The sequence below is a fragment of the Phalacrocorax aristotelis genome, chromosome 4, assembly GCF_949628215.1.
Source record: "Phalacrocorax aristotelis chromosome 4, bGulAri2.1, whole genome shotgun sequence".
Classification (NCBI taxonomy): domain Eukaryota; kingdom Metazoa; phylum Chordata; class Aves; order Suliformes; family Phalacrocoracidae; genus Phalacrocorax; species Phalacrocorax aristotelis.
The window spans coordinates 315,540-332,949 of record NC_134279.1 but is presented as its reverse complement, the minus strand read 5'-3'; the positions used below and the strand labels follow the sequence as shown (position 1 = coordinate 332,949).

Sequence of the window (17,410 nt, the reverse complement as noted above, 5' to 3'; positions counted from 1 at the left end):
TGGGGCAGTTGTTTGGGCCTGAGTCGCAGCAGGGGAGCGCAAGCCAAACACAGGTACGTTGCGCACCCCAGCCATTTCCAGCGAAACAGCCTCACTGTGAATTTACAGAATTCACATAATGCTGCCTATCTGTTGTTCAGCAGCCAGGCACAATTAGCTGTAATTAATGCTCAGTGAAGCATGGGGCCACATAAATGAACTAAGTGAATGAAAACATTTGCAGGAGCCCCGTAGGACAAGGGTGCCATCCCCAGCCTCAACCTGGGGTGGGTGCCTGGAGCTCCCCCGGCAGGTAGGAAAGGAGTGGATGTGCTGGTCCCTTGCTGCCACTGCTTTCCTTCAGAGGGAAAAGGTATTTTTTTAATTCTAATTTAAGGAAAATTCTCATCAGTAACTAGCCTGTATGACAAAAAAAAATTTTGATCTGTGTGTTTGTGGGCAAAAACTGATGCCAAACTGAGCTGCGATGGCAGCATCCAGTCTTTGCCATAGCAACTACCAGGAAGCGCAGCTTGCTCTGTTGCGGTTGCCGGGAGGGACGGGAGTGCGGGTGGCCACAGTTCGAGCACGTCACCCTTGGGACCCACCCAAGGAAGGAGGGGTGCTGCCAGCGGTCGGGTTCCCCCTTGAGCCAGCCCTCCCGCAGCCCCCGTGCTCACATGGGATGAGCACCACCGTCACCCTGTGCTTGTTGGTTTGGGTGAACCACTGCTCCCACCGAGGAGAAAAGGAGCATTTATCGCATTTCAGAGCTGTCAGGTAAAATTTGGCTGAGGAAGCTGCCCGGTTGTCTCCTCCCTCTGGGGGCTGGTGAAACCTGTGCTCTCCTGCCCGGGGTGGGTGAGGATTTGGGCGAGCTAAGGGGGTGCAGGTGCTTTTCTCCCTCGCACCCCATTTCCCAAGGGGCATGGGGGTGCTGCGCTGCATGTCACCCGCTGTTGCTGAAGCCCTGATGTTTTACTTGGGGTTTCATCAGGAAGCAGGAGCAGCCCCACAGCATGCAGCTAAGGGGTGCTAGCAGGTGTGGGAAGCTGCAGGGGGAGGCTGGTGATTTAATATGAGAGTGATTATTAAGATGCAGTCACCCTATTGCAGTGAAGAGGTCTGTGCCACAGCAGACAGCAGCCCGCTAAGGCCTCAGCAGAGAGCGTAATGCAAGTTAACCTAAGTGGCGTGGACTGACAAACCTTCCTTTCCTGCCACTCTTCTGGAAGGGAATTAACAGGTTTGCTTATCAAGAGGAGACTGAAGGTGTTTAAAAAATGGGTAAATATCCCTGTTTAAATTTAAAAATGGTCTGAGAGACTTTTAAGGCATAAAGGTAACTTTTTCAGCGTGATACATTTCTTGCATTTCAAAAGTGGTTTTGCTGTTGGCTTGCTTTTATTTACAGCTGTTGATTGCATTGTTGACTGAACCTTTCTGGCTAGTGCTTCCTCAAGCACAGAGGAGGTCATGTTGCTGCCCGAGCGGGATGAGAAGCCCAAAACATGCAGCAGAAGCCCAGAGCCTCCCGTGGTCCTGCTCCAAAGGCAAGGGGGAGCCTCCTCTGCCCTTCAGCCGGTGGGGATTTACTGGGAGAAAAGACACGAGACCAAAACACTTCTCTTCCTCTTCCCTGCTCATTGGCAGCACTTGGTCTCCCATGGTGGTGGCAGTCCCGCTCCTGCGGAATCAATGGGAGCAAGAATAAGCTCAGTATGGTGACTTGAGGGAGGGAAAATGGCAGTGACAGTCCAGGAAAAGAAGAAAGGCTCCGGCTCCTGCTTTGCAGCTCCAACTGTGACACGAACTATCCTGCCAGCTGCTTCTGTTTCATCCCAGTGGATGTATTGTCTTGGCTTCAACAGCAACAGCAGTAATTGTTGGACTTTTATAGAGATTTTTGTACTTTTTTTTGGATAAAAGCTCTTCATGTTGCCTTTAAATCTTATTGCACACAGAAGAAAAAACTTCCGGGGAAACCAAGGGCAAGGGGGCTTTCCTACGCATCTTTTTGGGGTGGCTGCTGAGGGCAGCGGGGCATGCCGGGGAAGGGGTTCTGCTTTTGGGGACCATGGGGAGGTCTGGCTGCTGGAAGCAAGCAGGGAGGAGGGTTGTGCATGAGCCGGCAGGCTGGCCTTTCATGAGGGACCAGCGGGCTCTCGGGCAATTTCAATCATGAAGCAGGGCTGGTACAAGCCTGGCAGTGTGTGACATCAGGGAGCCAGGATGTATAGAAGGTAGCATGGATAAGTGCAGCTAACCATCTTAGGACACCAGCACGATGCCTCCAAGCTCTTTGTCAGCAAGGCTAAAAATGGCACGATTGCACAATGCGGACCGATAACTTCAATTCGCCCTTTCTTTCCCTCCCATTTGCTTTCTGAGTCATCTTTTCCTGCAGGCTTTGCAGATATAAAAAGTGTCAGATGTTGATTAGGCGCAGTACTGCATGGGGAGAGACACAGCGCCTCTGGAAGCTCAGCTCAAAGCACAACGTTAGCAAGCGTTGGAACAAACGTGAAGTCTCCTGGGAGCTCCTGACTTCCTTTTTGCTCTGCAGAGCTGGCGTTCCACCCCAGCCGTCTCGCTTTGCCGCGAGCTTTGCCCCTGCAGGCCGGGCCGGTGGCCACCATGGCCTGCACTGTCGGTGTGTTCCCCTGCACGGGAGCAACTCCACTCTGAACTTACCGCCATATGGGGGAAACATTGGCTTAAACCCTACGCCGTTTGGGACGTTGGGGGCTGGCATAGGGTTTCATTTTATGATTTGTGGGTTTTTTTCTTTCCCTTCTACCATGTGGTGCTGGGTGAGGAAGCTGGAGACGAAACAAAGGGGATTCCTGAACTCCTTACCAAACAACTGCTGCCTTCAAAGGAGGTCCAGGTCCATGTGGAGCTGAGAAAGGGGCCACATGGAGCCTGGCAGAGCACACTGAGCTGCCAGCTGTGGCCCAGCTCCTTGGGTTTGGGTGTATTTGTTAAAAATCAGAAATTAAAAAACCTGCCCACATTCTCCTTCTCCCGATTGCATCTTGTTTTTAACCCCTACAGACATCCCTGCAGAGGCGTATCATTTTCCAAATCTCCAGAGATATTTGCTTAGGTCCTACACTCCCGCACTGCAGCATGTTGCAGTGCAGGACCCTTCGGCACAGCCCATTGACGTGGGCACAGGAGCTGCCGGGGCGTTGGCTCCAGATGCGCCGTGCTGTCCCCTGCCTTCCCACAGAGCCCCCGTTACGCTTTCATTTCCACTTCTCCCAAGTAGGACGGCCAAAAACTGGGCAATCACGTCTTAAAAAATCAGTGTGTGGGGTGCAGCGTGCTGGGCCTGTGGCGGTTTCCAGCAGAGGCTGCGGGCGTTCGTGTTAACGGGTCGGCGGTAAAACGGGGGTGCAGGGTAAGTTGTTTTCCCCCCTGGGGTTGCTTTTGCAGTCGCGGTGGCTGGGGCCCTGTCCCCTGCGGCCCGGCGCAGCAGGGGCTGCGGCAGGCGCTCCCCCTCACGCCCAGCAGCAGGTGCCCCGACTGCGCCGCCCTGATGAGCGCCCCCCGAAACAACCCCGAGAGCAACCCACGCCCCGCGGAGCAAAGAAGCGGGCAGCGTCCCTGCCCGCGCCGGGGAGTACGGGGCTGCGGCGCGCCGCCCTCGCTCGGCGGGTGCTCGTGGGGGCCGCGGCGCGTGCCCTGATTGGGCGGGACGGGGCGGCACGTGCCGCCGCAGCCGTTGGGCCGTCGCTCGCGCCACCGCCCCGCCGTTACCACAGCGGAGGGCGGGATGGCGGCGGGGGGCCTCCCGCCGCTGCCGACCCGCACTTACGAGGAGTACCTGGAGTGCCAGGTGACGGCGCGGGACCTGCGGTACCTGGAGGTCAGTGGGGGGCGGGACACCGGCCCGCTGCGCCCCAGGAAGCCCCCTCAGCTGGAAAGCCCCCGCTGAGGGCCTCCGGGCCGTGCGCCGGGAGAGGCCTGAGCCGCTCCCGCGGGGAGCTCCGCGCGGCTGCGGGTGTCCGCGGGCTGTCGTCAGCCAAGCCCGCGTCCGCCGGGGACGGAGCGGCCGCTCTCCCCGCGCAAGCTTTCCCCGCCCGAGGAGGTGTCGCGCGTGTCGCGGACGGGCAGGCCAGGCAGAGGTCAGTCAGCAGCGGGGCCGGGCCGGGCCATGCGTGACGTGTTTGGGTCGTGGTCGGCCGCGGGGCTAGCCGAAAGATGGGGCTGCTCGCCCGCAAGCTTCCGAGTGCGGGTCTGGGCCAGGAAGCCTTTCGTCTGAGCTGCTGTTTGTTTTGTAGCGTTCGCTGTCCGTCTGTCTGGGGGTGTGGGGTGAGATGAAGACAGTGGGGCTGGCTTTGATGTGCAAAGGCAGCTTCAAGCTAGTGCTGGCCCGCTTCTTAACCAAAACTGGCAAGGTTATCTTGTCCAGGGCTTACGAAGCACAATTTTTAGGCTGAATCATTCCAAGGGATGCGCCTGGTCGAAAATGTCGTATCACAGATACTCGAAGGGTGCTGACTGCTGAAACGTTAATCTCTAAAAATGATCGCGCCCATTGCTTGGAGGAAAACACTTTGAGGAAGGTTGCAAAAGGTGTTCTGTGTCACGATTAGAAGGCAGGTGGGATTGCTTACGAGATTGCTCTCAGAAAGCAGCTACTTCTCCCCGTTTGGCTTTAAGAGACTGAGTTATGCAGCCGGGGAAGAGCTGGCCGAGCTGCCTGGCTCGGGTGGAAGCGGCAGGGGTACGGCCTGGGGTGCTTTGCCTGCCAGGGCTTATCAGGTGTCCCGGCTTCAGCTGGAGGAAATATCTCATCCCCAGCTCCGCTGCTTCCTGCCCCAGTACTCTGTTCGGCAGCGCGACTCTCCTGCGGGGATGTTAAGTCTGAACTCGGGAACTGGTCCCAGCGGGAGGCATAAAAAGAGGACCAGACGTCCTTTCCCCGGGCGTAGCTGTGGCGCAGGTAGAGGCAGGTGGGCAAGGAACTGCAGGGCTGAAACGGCAGCCTAGGCTGTCGTGGGGACGGCAGGGGCCCCGGTACCACCGAGCCCCCCGAGACCACCTCCGGGGCGGTGCTGGGAGCTTCTCCACCGCGGCCGCGCTCGGGCGTCCGTGTTGGGCCAGGTCAGGGCAGAGCCCGTCGGAGCCTGCAGCCCCCGGCTGCCGAGCGGTGCGGTGCGCAGGTTCCCTTCCTGGGGCGCCTCTGGTCGCTGAGCACCGGAGGTGCCGCCGCGGCCGGCGGCGCGGGGGAGGGGTGGTGGGGCGCTGCCCCGGCGGCGGGGCGAGGAGGGGGGGGTGTGGGTTGCCCCGGCGGCGGGCTGCCGGAGCGCGGCCGGGCCGGGGCAGCCGCGGGGGCGAACCGGCGCCTCCAGGTGGTGTCCTCAGCCGGTGGCGGGGGGGCACGTTCCCGGTGTGCCGGCGGTAACCGGCGCCCTTTCCCTTCCGTTCCCGCAGAGCGAGGCGGTGGGGCGGCAGCTGGTGGAGCTGGGCTTCTGCGGCTCCGGAGACGTGCTGCGGCGAGAGGAGTTCGAGGCCCGGGCGGCGGCGGCGCCCCCCCCGAAGTAAGTGTCTGCCTGCCCGAGACACTCCGCGCCCGGCACCCGCTGCCTTCGGGAACGGGGACGGCGCCTGCACGGCGGCCTGGCAGCTTCCGCCCGTTTCCTCCGGTTGTAGTTGTTGTAACACCAGCTACCGGCCCCTGAAAGCTGCGTTCTGGCTGGCGGGGCGGCTTCGTGGATTCGGGGTGTGCGTGCTCTTCCTTCTTGTCACCCTTTCCCTAGGCTCAAATGCCGGCGTAAGAGAACTGAGGCAACGATGTTTCTTAGGGGGAAGATGTGCTTGAGACACCTAAACGCTGCTACTTGGCTACAAAATAATGTACTTCAATACCTGGATCATCCTTTCAAAGCTGTAGCCAAGAAACGCGTATTTTCTAACACTCCAGACTTCTGGGGCTGATGGTTACAAGACGGGTAACACACTCATGGAAAGGGGCAGTGTATGAGAAGGGAAAATATTTTTCCTTTGTTGGTTAGTTGTTAGGCTTCGAGGAGCGACTTTACTGAGTAATGTAGTCTAGAGTTCTTTTCCTGCCAACAGCAGCAGCTAAGCTTGTCTTGGTTCTTTGCAAGTGTTTTTTTCCCCTGGGTTAGGGACTGGGATTGCTGTGGGAGTGCTCCCCTCACATAGGGTAGCTGGAGCAAATCATGCAAAGGTCTAAGCGAGCTAGTGCTTGGGAAGAGATTTAAATAGCTCAGACTGGTTGAGGGGCTCTTTGGATACTGTTATAATCTATCTGCTCCTTCATTAGTGGACCATTTTACTTCTGTTTCCAAACGCCTTTGCAGGAAAAGCCGATTCACTCTGTGCAAGTCCCTGACAAGTTCAAGCAGTGTATATGTTGTTTGGTTTTTTTTTTTTTTAGGGTTTTGACTTTTGCTGTCTCACTCTTGTTACAGCGCATGTATAGCTATGGCATGGACTTGCCATAAAAACTCATATTGCACTGAGAACTCAGTGCTTTGCAATCCAGCTTTATATCGTACCTTGTGGCTGGTTCCCCCTACCTTCTTATTTTTGCACCTTCTCCGCTCTGTTAAACTGGCCTACAAATCTTAAAATGTTTTGATGTTAACTTCTCTGTTTTCTTCCTTTCTTTGCCTCTTGAGAAAAATAAATGAACAACCCCTGTAAATAGTTAACTTTTTTTTTTGCTGCTTTACTGCAAGAAGCTAAACGCCATTATTACAATACTTATTTTGTCAGCATGCTTGGTGATTAGAAGAGCCACTGAGCAGTCTTACTCTCTTGTGGTGCGTTTCCCTTTCCGTGCTATAGTGAAATTGTCATTGGATAATTTCAAAGCATGTATCGAATGCCTGTCATACTACATGTGGGCCGAGAACACGTGTGCTGTGTAGTTAAGCTATTGCCATACTTGGTGTATGATCCTGTATCAAACTTTCATTCCAGGCATAAGGTGACTTTTCTTTAAATTAAAAGAATTAACTGTTCATGTCACTATATGGAGAAATTAATTTTGCAAAACCAAAGTCATAATTATTTGAATAAAGACAAAAAGGATTGATTTTTTTCATACACGTTTAGACTTCTAACTTTCTGTGACTCATGCCCAGGTGTACTCTGCAGCCAGATAAAGCTGATGGCGGCAGTGCTGGTGTCATCAGGAGAGAAGGAACTGAACTCAAATGGCTGACCAGTTGGTCTTGTAATGTTCTCGTAAAGTATGTTTCTAAACCACTGATCATTTTCAATTACTCTTCGGGTGGTCCCGTGTGCAGAGATGAGTGAAAATGAGCTAAAGCCAGAGCTCTCAGTGCAGTGGTGTCTCTTCCTTGATGTCCTGAGTGCATGTTCTGTCCTACTGTCCATTTTTGTTCAGTTATTCTTTGGTTAGTTCCTCATTAGATTGTAGGTAGAGATGTCAGGAATGACTCACAGTGTTAAGTGACTTATTTTAACCATGTTTGGTTGAGCAGATTATCCAGAAGTCTGTGTCAGGAGTTGGTGTTGTCAGGGGTTCTGAAGCATCTGCTTGCAAAAATATATTTCTGGCTTGCTTGTGAGCAGAAACAAATTTCCTGGAGTTGGACTTGGCGGCACAGGTCTCAGAAATTCAGACTGCCCAATGGTTTTTGCATACGAGAACAAACCCTTTAGGCAGGTGTCTCTTTCTGCTTTGATGCTCCCCTCCACCCCCACCTACTGCCAGGGCTCTCCTGTCCCTTACAAAAGGGTTGACAGGGCTATTTCCCATCCACTATCATTTCCTCCATCAAAGAAAAACAATGTGAGTCTTTTAAGGTAAAACGTGGGAGATGCATATGGTGAGGGATTATTTGGATCAAAACACAGAGGAGTTAGCTGGTAAGTGACTTCTTGTGTTCTCTCTCGGAAACAAACTTGTGTTTAATGGTTTTGGAAATATATGCAAGTGGCTGGTACTCATAGCGATGGGCTCCCACAGCCGGAGTGCCTCCTGTGTACCGTACTGATGTAAACTCACTGGGCCCTAAGGAACTGTGTACACCACTGGCATTGCACAACAATGGCTTCAAGCTACAGGTGCTAAAAAGTACTAAAATAAGTCAACAGCCAAAATACATATTGCCTCTGCTGCTTTTTGGCTCCATGGTGTGCCACTGCATATTATGCGTAGCTGCTGTGTTCGCTGTAGGCTTCCATAATTCCCATTTTACTTTTAAGGTTCACCTGTCGGTGGTCAGAAACACTTAATTTACGCAGGCTGTGTTAGTTGGCAACGTTTTTGTGCCACACCTTCTACTGCTGCAGCTGTATTGCAGAACAATCATGGAAACCTGTAATTTATTGGAAATGTTAAGCCTTATGTGAAGATCAGTTAGCAGGAGATGTCCTCTTAGCTGCAACAGAATACTTCCAAGCGTCATTCGTTTGGAGTAGCAACAAATCAGCAAGACAGAAGTCAGTAGATGAGGTAGAGCAGTAGTAAAAGTGAATGCAAACAAGGTGGACATTCTTAGGATGCTTCTCTCTTCTTTCAGTTGTTGCTTAAATGTAATGGTCAGGGTTTGCTCAAGAACTAAGTTGTCTTCACGTGTGGGAAGGCTTATCTTGACTAATATTTGAAAAATTAGCTTCGGAGTAACTATGTATTACATCATATCTCGAAGCTGCTTCTGGTAAGAAGGGCCTATATTTTCCCTCGAATGTCTAGAATGGTAGTGTGGTTTTCCTCTGAATCCTTATGTCCACCTTCCGAATGCCTCTTGCTCAGTTAAATAGCATTATCACTAAAGGCATGCAGTTGGTAGGACTTGCTTAACAAATGGTAAAAGTAAGTTGAGTACATGTTGCAGAACACGGATTTGGGTCGGCTGGAGGCAGTGCATTTATTTCCTTTTTTGGACTCTTTGTGAAGCAGTCTTAAACTTTTCTGGTCTCAGCGTCACATCTGAAGTCTAGTGAAAAATGGTAGGGGAAAGCAAGTAGAAGAAAGACTAGTTCCTTTAAAACACATTGTGCTTATCCACAAAAAACGGGCACCATCAGAGGGGTGGGTTTTGGCTTTTTCTGGTAAGAACAGAGGAGGGGGACAATAAGAAACAGTGAACCACAGACACTGAGGGGCAGATAGAAACACAACATGCCACCTGTTCCTTGTGGCGGCCAAGTATGTGTGTTTCTTTGGGATCTGAAATGAAGGGGCTTGAGCCCAGGGTTGTGTTTTGTTTTTTAACACAGGCAAATTGCAAGTAAAGATTTTTTCTTTATTATTAGGCCATCTCTAAATGAGTGCAAGATCGTTTATTGTTTCTGTTGTCCGGAGTGACAGAGCGGGAAAAATCTCATGTTTCTCAAAAGTGTCCTGTAACTTGCATAGCATTGAAGTTTAAGACCACCTGTGTTTTTTCAGCCAACCATGCACAGAATAAATTAAACTCTGGTTGACGTGAGGACAGGAAACAACTTACTGTCAGATGTCTCAACTGGAAATACAGAATTGCCTTATGATGCTTTAAGCTCCTCTTGTGATAAAACAATCTGAGGCAGCAGCAGTTTGTAACTGCTTTGTATTTCAAAGTGTGGACCTGGGCTGTGTGGACTTCCTGACATCTATTTGGCACCTATACCCGCGTTTCACTGTGGGATTGTTGTGGTGTCCACTCACAAGGGAACTGCACTGCTCTGACATGGGTTGGAAGTGACTTTGGAACGGCACGTGAGTATTCGCTCCCCCTAAGATTTAGTACTAAGCAACACCAATAAAACTGCAAATCACTTCCATTTCAACTTTTGCTCTGCTGATGTCCACATCGAACAGGTTTCTTTGGTACTGCCCCGGTCATTGGTATGGTTTCTGTATCTGTGGGTTGTCTCTGACCCTGTGCAGGCAGACTTGCTGTAATTCTGATATAGATGATATGATATATGGAATGATAAAATTGCGAAAGCCTGCAGTTGAAGGACCAGTGACTGAAATGGGGAGAATGTTTAGGACAGGGATCTTGTATCTCTCTGTGCTTCAGGATTTTGGTGTCTTACCTGGTGTAACCAGGAGAGGCCTCCCTCTGCTTAAGATTCACAGCCCTTGAGCTCTCATCTGACTGCTTAGTGGTAGGAGTAGACTATGATAAGGGGGGAGTGGAAAAAAAGCCCAAACAAGAGGACAGGAACCATCCTTGTCACGGCTTTCCTCTGGTGGAAAGGCTGCTGCCTCCATTTAGATTATCAGGGCTTATCACTCGTGCAGGTGTTAAAAATACTGCGTAGCTTCTTCTATGCTAGAATATTTACTGGCATGTCCTGGGAAATGCAAGAATAACGTCCAGCTACATGCTGCTCTGAAATGGAGTGCTGGATCTTTGTCCTCTGAAATGGGTCCATTTAATGTGTAAAATACCCTTGGTGGTATTGTTTCATTGGTGGGTTTTTTTTTTTTTTCCTCAGAGGAGTGTGAGAGTGACTAGTTAGCCCATCAGTCAGGATGCCTGCCTGAGCAGGGGAGGGTGTCCTTGATTCCAGCATGAATCCCAGGGTTGCTTTTCTGTGGCTTAATATACCAGCGCTGGCCTTTGGAACATGGACAGGAACCCAGAAAGATTTCCTGTGTGTAAATGGGAGTGGGAGTTGAACAGCAGATGGCAGAGCTGGGCTTTGCTCCTGCGTGGTAGAAAACCTGGATTTAAGTTTCATCGGCCTGAGGAAGGAATGAAATCCTGGTGCCAGCCATCCTTGAAGTGTGTGTTAAGCCATGGGACAGAAGTTACCATCTTCTCTTATATCTTTTGCATAATGTGATTCAGAGATACCTTCCAGTCTGGTCCTTTATCAGAGAAAGCAGCGAATGAAGCAGAAGGGGGAGCTAGTTTCATTTCTGCAAACTCTAGGCTCAGGACAGTTGCAGAGCAGTTTGCTTTCAAATGTTCTGTGACTGTCCTACCAAACACAGTTACCTTTAACCTGTCTGTCTTTGGCACCTGATCCCTTTTTGCTACTCCTTTGATCCTTGACGCAGGAGGTGTGGTCTCAGAAACACCTCTCTCTGCTGAGAGTGGTTTTATGTGTACAAATGTTTCTCATAGAAAAGCAATTGGATTTAAATAAAATGTATTCCTTTTACAAACCATGTGGAAAACAGGTATTTTGGTACATGGGTCAAGAGTGGGTTTTTGGCTGCCCTCTCTCTTTAACATGTTCTTAAGGAAGCTGCTAAAATGAAGCATTAAAGGTTAGGGAGGGAATGTTGCTTTTCTTTTTTTTTTTTTTTAAGAATTGCTTTGGATTTTGGTATTGCAAGTGATCCCACTGAAATATAATGGAAGGAGTTAAACTTCAGGACTCTGCACTTAACGGTAGCCTCATTGTTTTAATGTATTTCAGTGACTGGAGATTCAGGAAATGCCAAATTCCAGAGCAATTATATGTCTATAATGTTAAGTGCAATGTCTTCAAAACTAAATGACTGGTTAGGGCTTTTTACATGTGTATGCATATGGTCTAAAGGCTTTTCTCCTGTACAGAAAGAAAAAAAAGGAATCTGCCAAAAGCAGGCCTTCATGCAATATCTAGGATTTGAATTTGCAGTTTGATTCTTCCTTCAAGTCTTCTCTGGGTCTTGTGCTAGAGCAGCTCTGTACCCAGCATGCACCTCACGGACTATGCTGTGACTGCAGGGGAGACTCTAAGCAGTTAAATGACAACCTATGGACTGAAATTTCTTGGAGAGTACTTGCTTTGTACGAATCAAGTTGTGGCTGAGTGTTACTTGGGTACTCCTTCAGAGGGAGGATGCAGTAAGGGATCAATCTGTTAACCCTTGAAGGAGCGTCGGAAGTGACCTTCTCTGAATGTACCCAAGGACCTTAGAGAAAAGTGGCATGGCTTTAGTCGTTGCCTTTCCCATTTTAGCTCACAAATTAATTTCAACTTTGGCCTGGACTATACCTTCACGGAGTAGAGAAGGGGAGAGGTACAGTCTGTACTAGCTAGTGCGTCAAACTGCTTCACAGGAAGGATGTGGGGAGTGCGTGATGCTCTCCATTTGCTGGGTGGGCCAGTGTCTTACAGCCAAGGATGGATTGAGGGATAGCCGTTTTAAACACTTCAGGCTTTTTAGGTAGCATTAAAAATACGGAGTGAACCTACTCATTCCTAGGCTGAAATGCTGAAAGGCATTGAAGGTAGCTGGGTGCCTGGTTTGCAGTCAATTAACCAGCTGACTTCCTCCATGGCTTTGAAGAGTCAAGTCCCTGTGGATGTGGTAGAGCGCTCCTGGTTTTGTCCCCTGCCAAATCTCCCCCCGAGCTCTCATAGAGTTTGTTTTTCTGTGATGTTATGGAAAAAGTATGGTTAACTATATTTCACGTCAATGCGCCTCTGCAGTCTTAGCACTTGCTGCGACTAGAGGCCAAACAGCTTCCGTCATGTGTCTGACAGTCTGCTTTTTGGCTTAACCAGAATGAGTGAGAATTGGAGAATGTGCAAGAAAATCCATGGCAGGAATATCTTAGAGCTTTTCTTCCCCCCCCCCTTTTTTTTTTTTTTAATAAGCCCATAATATACAGATAACAATTAGATTGATATCAATGTTGGAAGGCTTCTCTGAGCTAAATTTTTTTGAAGCTTGCTCATGTGTCGGTAATTCAGGATTGGGTGAAAGAGCAAACTGGAACAGCCTTAAGAATGTTTCGTGGTGGCCCTTGTGGCCCAGCAAAATAGCTTTTTGGACGTCTTCCTGTTGTCTTGGTGTTTCTCTCCTCCTCCTCTACGCCCTCCCTGGGAGTCTTTAAAACCAGTACCTTAGTGGGAAGGGGAGGATGACCCGTTCCTGACCCTAAACTGAACACCAGGGTTGAGACCAGGTTTTTCCTATCCCTGAATTTTCATTGCTGGTTCTATTGTTGAAATAGCAGCATGTTTTTCTCAACCATTCAGTGTGAAGTGGTGGTTTCTCAGACTAATGAAGGAAGGATTAAAATGCAACCCCCCTCTTGTTGGAAGACTGATTGTTTGACAGTCATTTGCTGATGATAGAGAGATCTGGTATTTCTTTCTGATTCTGTCATGATTTGCGTCTCCTGAGATGCAGATATAGGAAGGAGCTGGCTTGACACTCGCTTCTTATCCGCAAAGCAATATTTTGCAGAAAATACTAGGAGACTAATTAGTTGGTTAAGTTTTAGAGTTGTACTAGTTGTTAGCGTCAGCACTAGGTGCTGATAATCCTGGAGTCATGCCCTTCTGATACTTAAAAATTCTCTGCGTTTCCTATTACATCTTGCCACCTACGTCTGTCTCTCCGTTAGCGTTTTAGCACGCTCTTAGCAACTCAGCCTTTCTTCAGGAAAACAAAACCTCTTTCACTTACCTCCAGTCTTTGCTTTTGCGCTAAGAGCAATTCTAAGTCTGTAAGTGGTCATGTAACCTAAATGCCACCTTTTCCTTTTCTTATATGTTTTGGTAAGGAAAGAAATAATTGCTGATGCTTTATGGGACTGTCCTTATTTTGTTTTAATGAGCCCCAGGTTGAGTGGGATAGGGTAGGTATCCATAAGCTCCTTAAGAATTCCACAGACATAAGCAGACACTTAAATTAGCTCCAGTCATTTTTTCTGGGTTTTACCCAAACTTGTGATGGCTACGTACTCAAATGTAAAAGACACAGAAGGCAATCTGAGACTGCAGAGATCAGTTTAGCGACCAGTTACTTTGTGCTTCCCCTTGTGTCTCTAACACCATAGGAAGTCTCTGTGCCAAGTGGTGTCTTAAGTGTAAGCCTCTTGAACAGATAAAGCAATAACTTCCTTTCTAGAGCGTGGGCCTAGGAGACAGTTGGGTCATCATGAGCAAGAAAACGATGGATTATTCTTTCCCACAACAGACCTCTCCTGGTTGTGTACGATGTGTCAGGTCAGATGCCTTGAGAAATGTGCATGAAACTTCCTAAACCTTACAGGGAAACAAAAACACCTACCTGGATATGTTTGGCTGAAGATATAACATTAAGGTGTACATACTAACACTTGGTGCCTGAGTACTAAAAGTTTTGGGTTGAGTAGGGCCTTTGGTGCTTCAGAAGTCGGCCGGCAAGGCTCAGGGAAGCCTTGATGGCTGCAGGTGAGGACAGTGTTTTCTGTTTCAGTTGTCTAGTCCAGAATTGGGCAAACTGGAAGAACAAGAGTTTTCCATCTTTCTGTCCATCACTGAGCAGAATTTTAAGATGGTGCTGTAATAAGCTCTTTATTTTGTGGTTTAGTTTTTCCTGTGTTTTTAATATAAGTGGTACAATGAGGAACAAGTTGATAGGTCACATGATTTCCAACTGGTAATTCATAGAAATAAGTGTATATACATGCTTTCCAGCGAATGAAAATATAATGTGGGAAGAGTAAGTAAGGATTTCCAGCCTTGCCTATGCAGGCTGTGACATAGGCTTCTGTCATGGTTTCAGCTGGGATAGAGTTAATTTTCTTCACTCTAGCTGGTATAGTGCTGTGCTTTGAAATTAGCATGGAAAAAAAAACCTGTTGAGATAACACACAGATGTTTAGGCTGTTGCTGGGTAGCGCTTATACTAGTCAAGGACATGTCCAGCCTCCCATGCTCTGCTGGGTGCACAAGAAGCTGGGAGGGGAGGGGGCACAGCTAAGAGAGTGGATTCAAACTGACCAAAGGGATATTCCATATCATGTAACGTCATGCCCAGTATGCTACCTGGGAGGGGCTGGCCGGGGGAGGGAGGGAGCTATCGCGGCTCGGGGACGGGCAGCGTCGGTCGGCGGGTGGTGAGCGGTTGTATCGTTTGTGTTTCTGCGGTTTTTTTTCCCCTGTTTTCCCTTTCCTTCCTTTTCCCTTTTATTATATTAACATTATTGTCACTATTATCATAACCATTTATCATCATCATTTTATTGTAATCATTAAACTGTGCTTATCTCAACCCACAAGTTCTTTTGCTCGTCTGATTCTCTTCCCCATCCTATAGAGGTGGGGGGGGGGTGAGCGAGCAGCTGCGTGGTGTTCAGTTGCCAGCTGAGGCTGAACCACGACAGATTCTGAAAAAGCTATGTTGCTGAACAAATACCTAATACAAATCTCGAGTGGTGTATATTTGTATCTGGGGACCATTCATTTCACTGTATGTGAAGGTTGTCCCCCAAGTAGCATACAAACCCAAGCATTTTTTGGTAATTCCGAGTGTTATGTCCTTAATGTTCTTAATACAATCTTAAATATTTTTTGAAGAGGTCCAGGTGTGTTTGGATAGCTTTCAACTCTAGCCAGTGAAGTTGTTACACTAGCAGAATTGTTTTTTCACCTGTAAGTGTGTTGCAATAATCAACATTCTTTACTTAAGATGATGATGACCTATTTATTCTTAGTTTTTTTCTTTATAAATTGTGGATAGTTTGGGAAAAACACTCGGAATAGGTGAATGAAATGTGTTTAAGTAGGTGCTGAAAAGTGTTTCCTTTCTAGAGGGATGGTTTGTTATTTTGCTAGTAATCTTCAAGCCAATGAAACAGGAGTCAGGCAAATGGATTTGCCCGTGGATTCCTACAGTTCATAATCTGCTGCTTCAGATAGCTTTTGGACAAGATAGATATTCTAAAAAGTGCAAACTCTAGCTAAGAGGAGCTAAATACCTAGAGAAGAAAAATGGTTTAAAAAGAATTTGATACCTGTTTCCTTTTGGTAGAACTTTGCCTAAGGCAGGGAGGCTCCAACGTCTGCACCTTATTCCAGCTTCTCCTGCTGATGTGCCATACGAACATGCATCTTCAAAGCGCCGAAATTCGGTTGTTCTGTAGTAAATGAAAAACAAAGCAGCTTTCCTCCTCTGAAGTATATCAGGGTTTGCAATCTCTTGCAAAACAGTAGTTCTGAGGTAAAATATTTCTCTGCACCAAAGTAAATTAAGAACCGCAGGCCCACACTAAGGAATACACAGAACTTTCTGCCTGGCCACCTCCAACGCAGTGGAGAGCGAGTTGTGAAAAAGGTCTTGTCAGGAGCTCTGTTGTGGTAAGGAAGCAGCTTTCACAAATACATGTACAGAAGCTAAATGTCTGCCAAGGCTGTTTGCTTAAATGTTTCAATGTCTGGCTGTCTTGGCTGCGCAACCCCCACATTGCTTTGGAGTGCCAATCTGCTTAAGGATAGCAGGAACCTCAGTGTTTCATGCTGAGAGCTTTTGATGCATGAAGTTCGATGCTATGTCTGCATACTCCTTGTGTGGGAGCCGGCACCCGTTTGTGGCACATTCTTGTGAAGTTATGGTAGCCAGCATCACTCGGTTGGTACTGAGCAGATGTAGCACTCGGGATGAACAGTGCTTCCTCACCTGAGAGCTCAAGTCTGTTGGTTAGTGCTGCCTACTGGAAGAGGAATTACATCACATTTTTGTCTTCCACACATAGAAACATCTTTTAATGTAGCGTTGGAAATACTTGCAACATAGTTTTCTAGTTCATCTTCTAGTATCTGGTTCTGCTCCAAGACATTCTGGTGCATTTCTTAAACTGTGTGTGTGTGAGTGGTGTGCTAACAAGGCCAAATTTTTCTATGGCTTACACCCTTGTAGAGAATTGCAAAACTGGTGGGAACAGCACGAGCTGTCAGCTTGGACTGGCTTTTGTGCGGAAGATGTGCGCATGAAATTATACAGTAACATCAAAATGGAGACAATTTGTGCTGGTCTCTGTAGGAACTTGAGACGCGTTGTGCTCCGCAAATACACCCTATTTTCGCATAGTATTGTTCTCTACGCTCCAACTGAAGTACCTGAATCATCACAGATTTCAGTGTGTTAATTTCTAAAAGGCAAATGATAAAAATTGGCTGCATATCCAAGATTCAGCTGTATGCAAGCTTCTCTAAGCAAGCATCAGGTTTGGCACCAGCATGTGGATTCATATCTTTAACCTTAGTAAAAGAATAAGGATGCTATGATGAACGGTTTTAAAAAGAAACCCAAAACTTACTGTTAAAGCTGTTTGGAATAAAAACAAACAAGAGCAGCGCAACTAGGGTATGTGTGCGAAACCATTGAATTGTGGTAGACAAGAGCTGGTAGTAGGTGATTTAGGAGCTCTATTGATCTTGATCTTTGTGTGGTTTTCCACACAGAAGGGTGTGAAGAGGATCTCTCTTTAATGCTTCAGTGGCTAGATTTTCTCTTCCCTTTTAAACTGCACTGTAGAGATTCTCCGTAATGCTCTTGCAGGGTATTAGATGCTGTTCACTAACATTCATATCATCTCATGCTGAATGGTGGTAGGGGCCATCAGCTTCCTCCAGAGTCAGGGGAGAGGGCTCGGCAGCAGGGTGTTTGTTACAGCTGGGTTCTTCCTCCTCACACATTCCCGTGTCCCAGCTGAATTCTGCCTAGTCATGTTGCTTTCAATTGTCTTGTCACTACTGTTGTTCTTCTCTTTGG

The 17,410-nt window shown here is 48.3% G+C and overlaps 1 protein-coding gene across 1 annotated transcript in view; it reads left to right on the top strand.

Annotated features, from left to right (window-relative positions):
- Positions 1 to 3,700: 3,700 nt before the first annotated feature.
- The window catches only part of CFAP299 (cilia and flagella associated protein 299), a 218,381-nt gene continuing 204,671 nt past the window's right edge, over positions 3,701 to 17,410 (top strand). The window contains exons 1-2 of the mRNA XM_075089906.1: positions 3,701 to 3,853; positions 5,425 to 5,531. Of these exons, the coding sequence (XP_074946007.1) occupies positions 3,761 to 3,853; positions 5,425 to 5,531 (200 nt within the window). The 5' untranslated portion in view covers positions 3,701 to 3,760. The remainder of the gene's footprint in view (positions 3,854 to 5,424; positions 5,532 to 17,410) is intronic.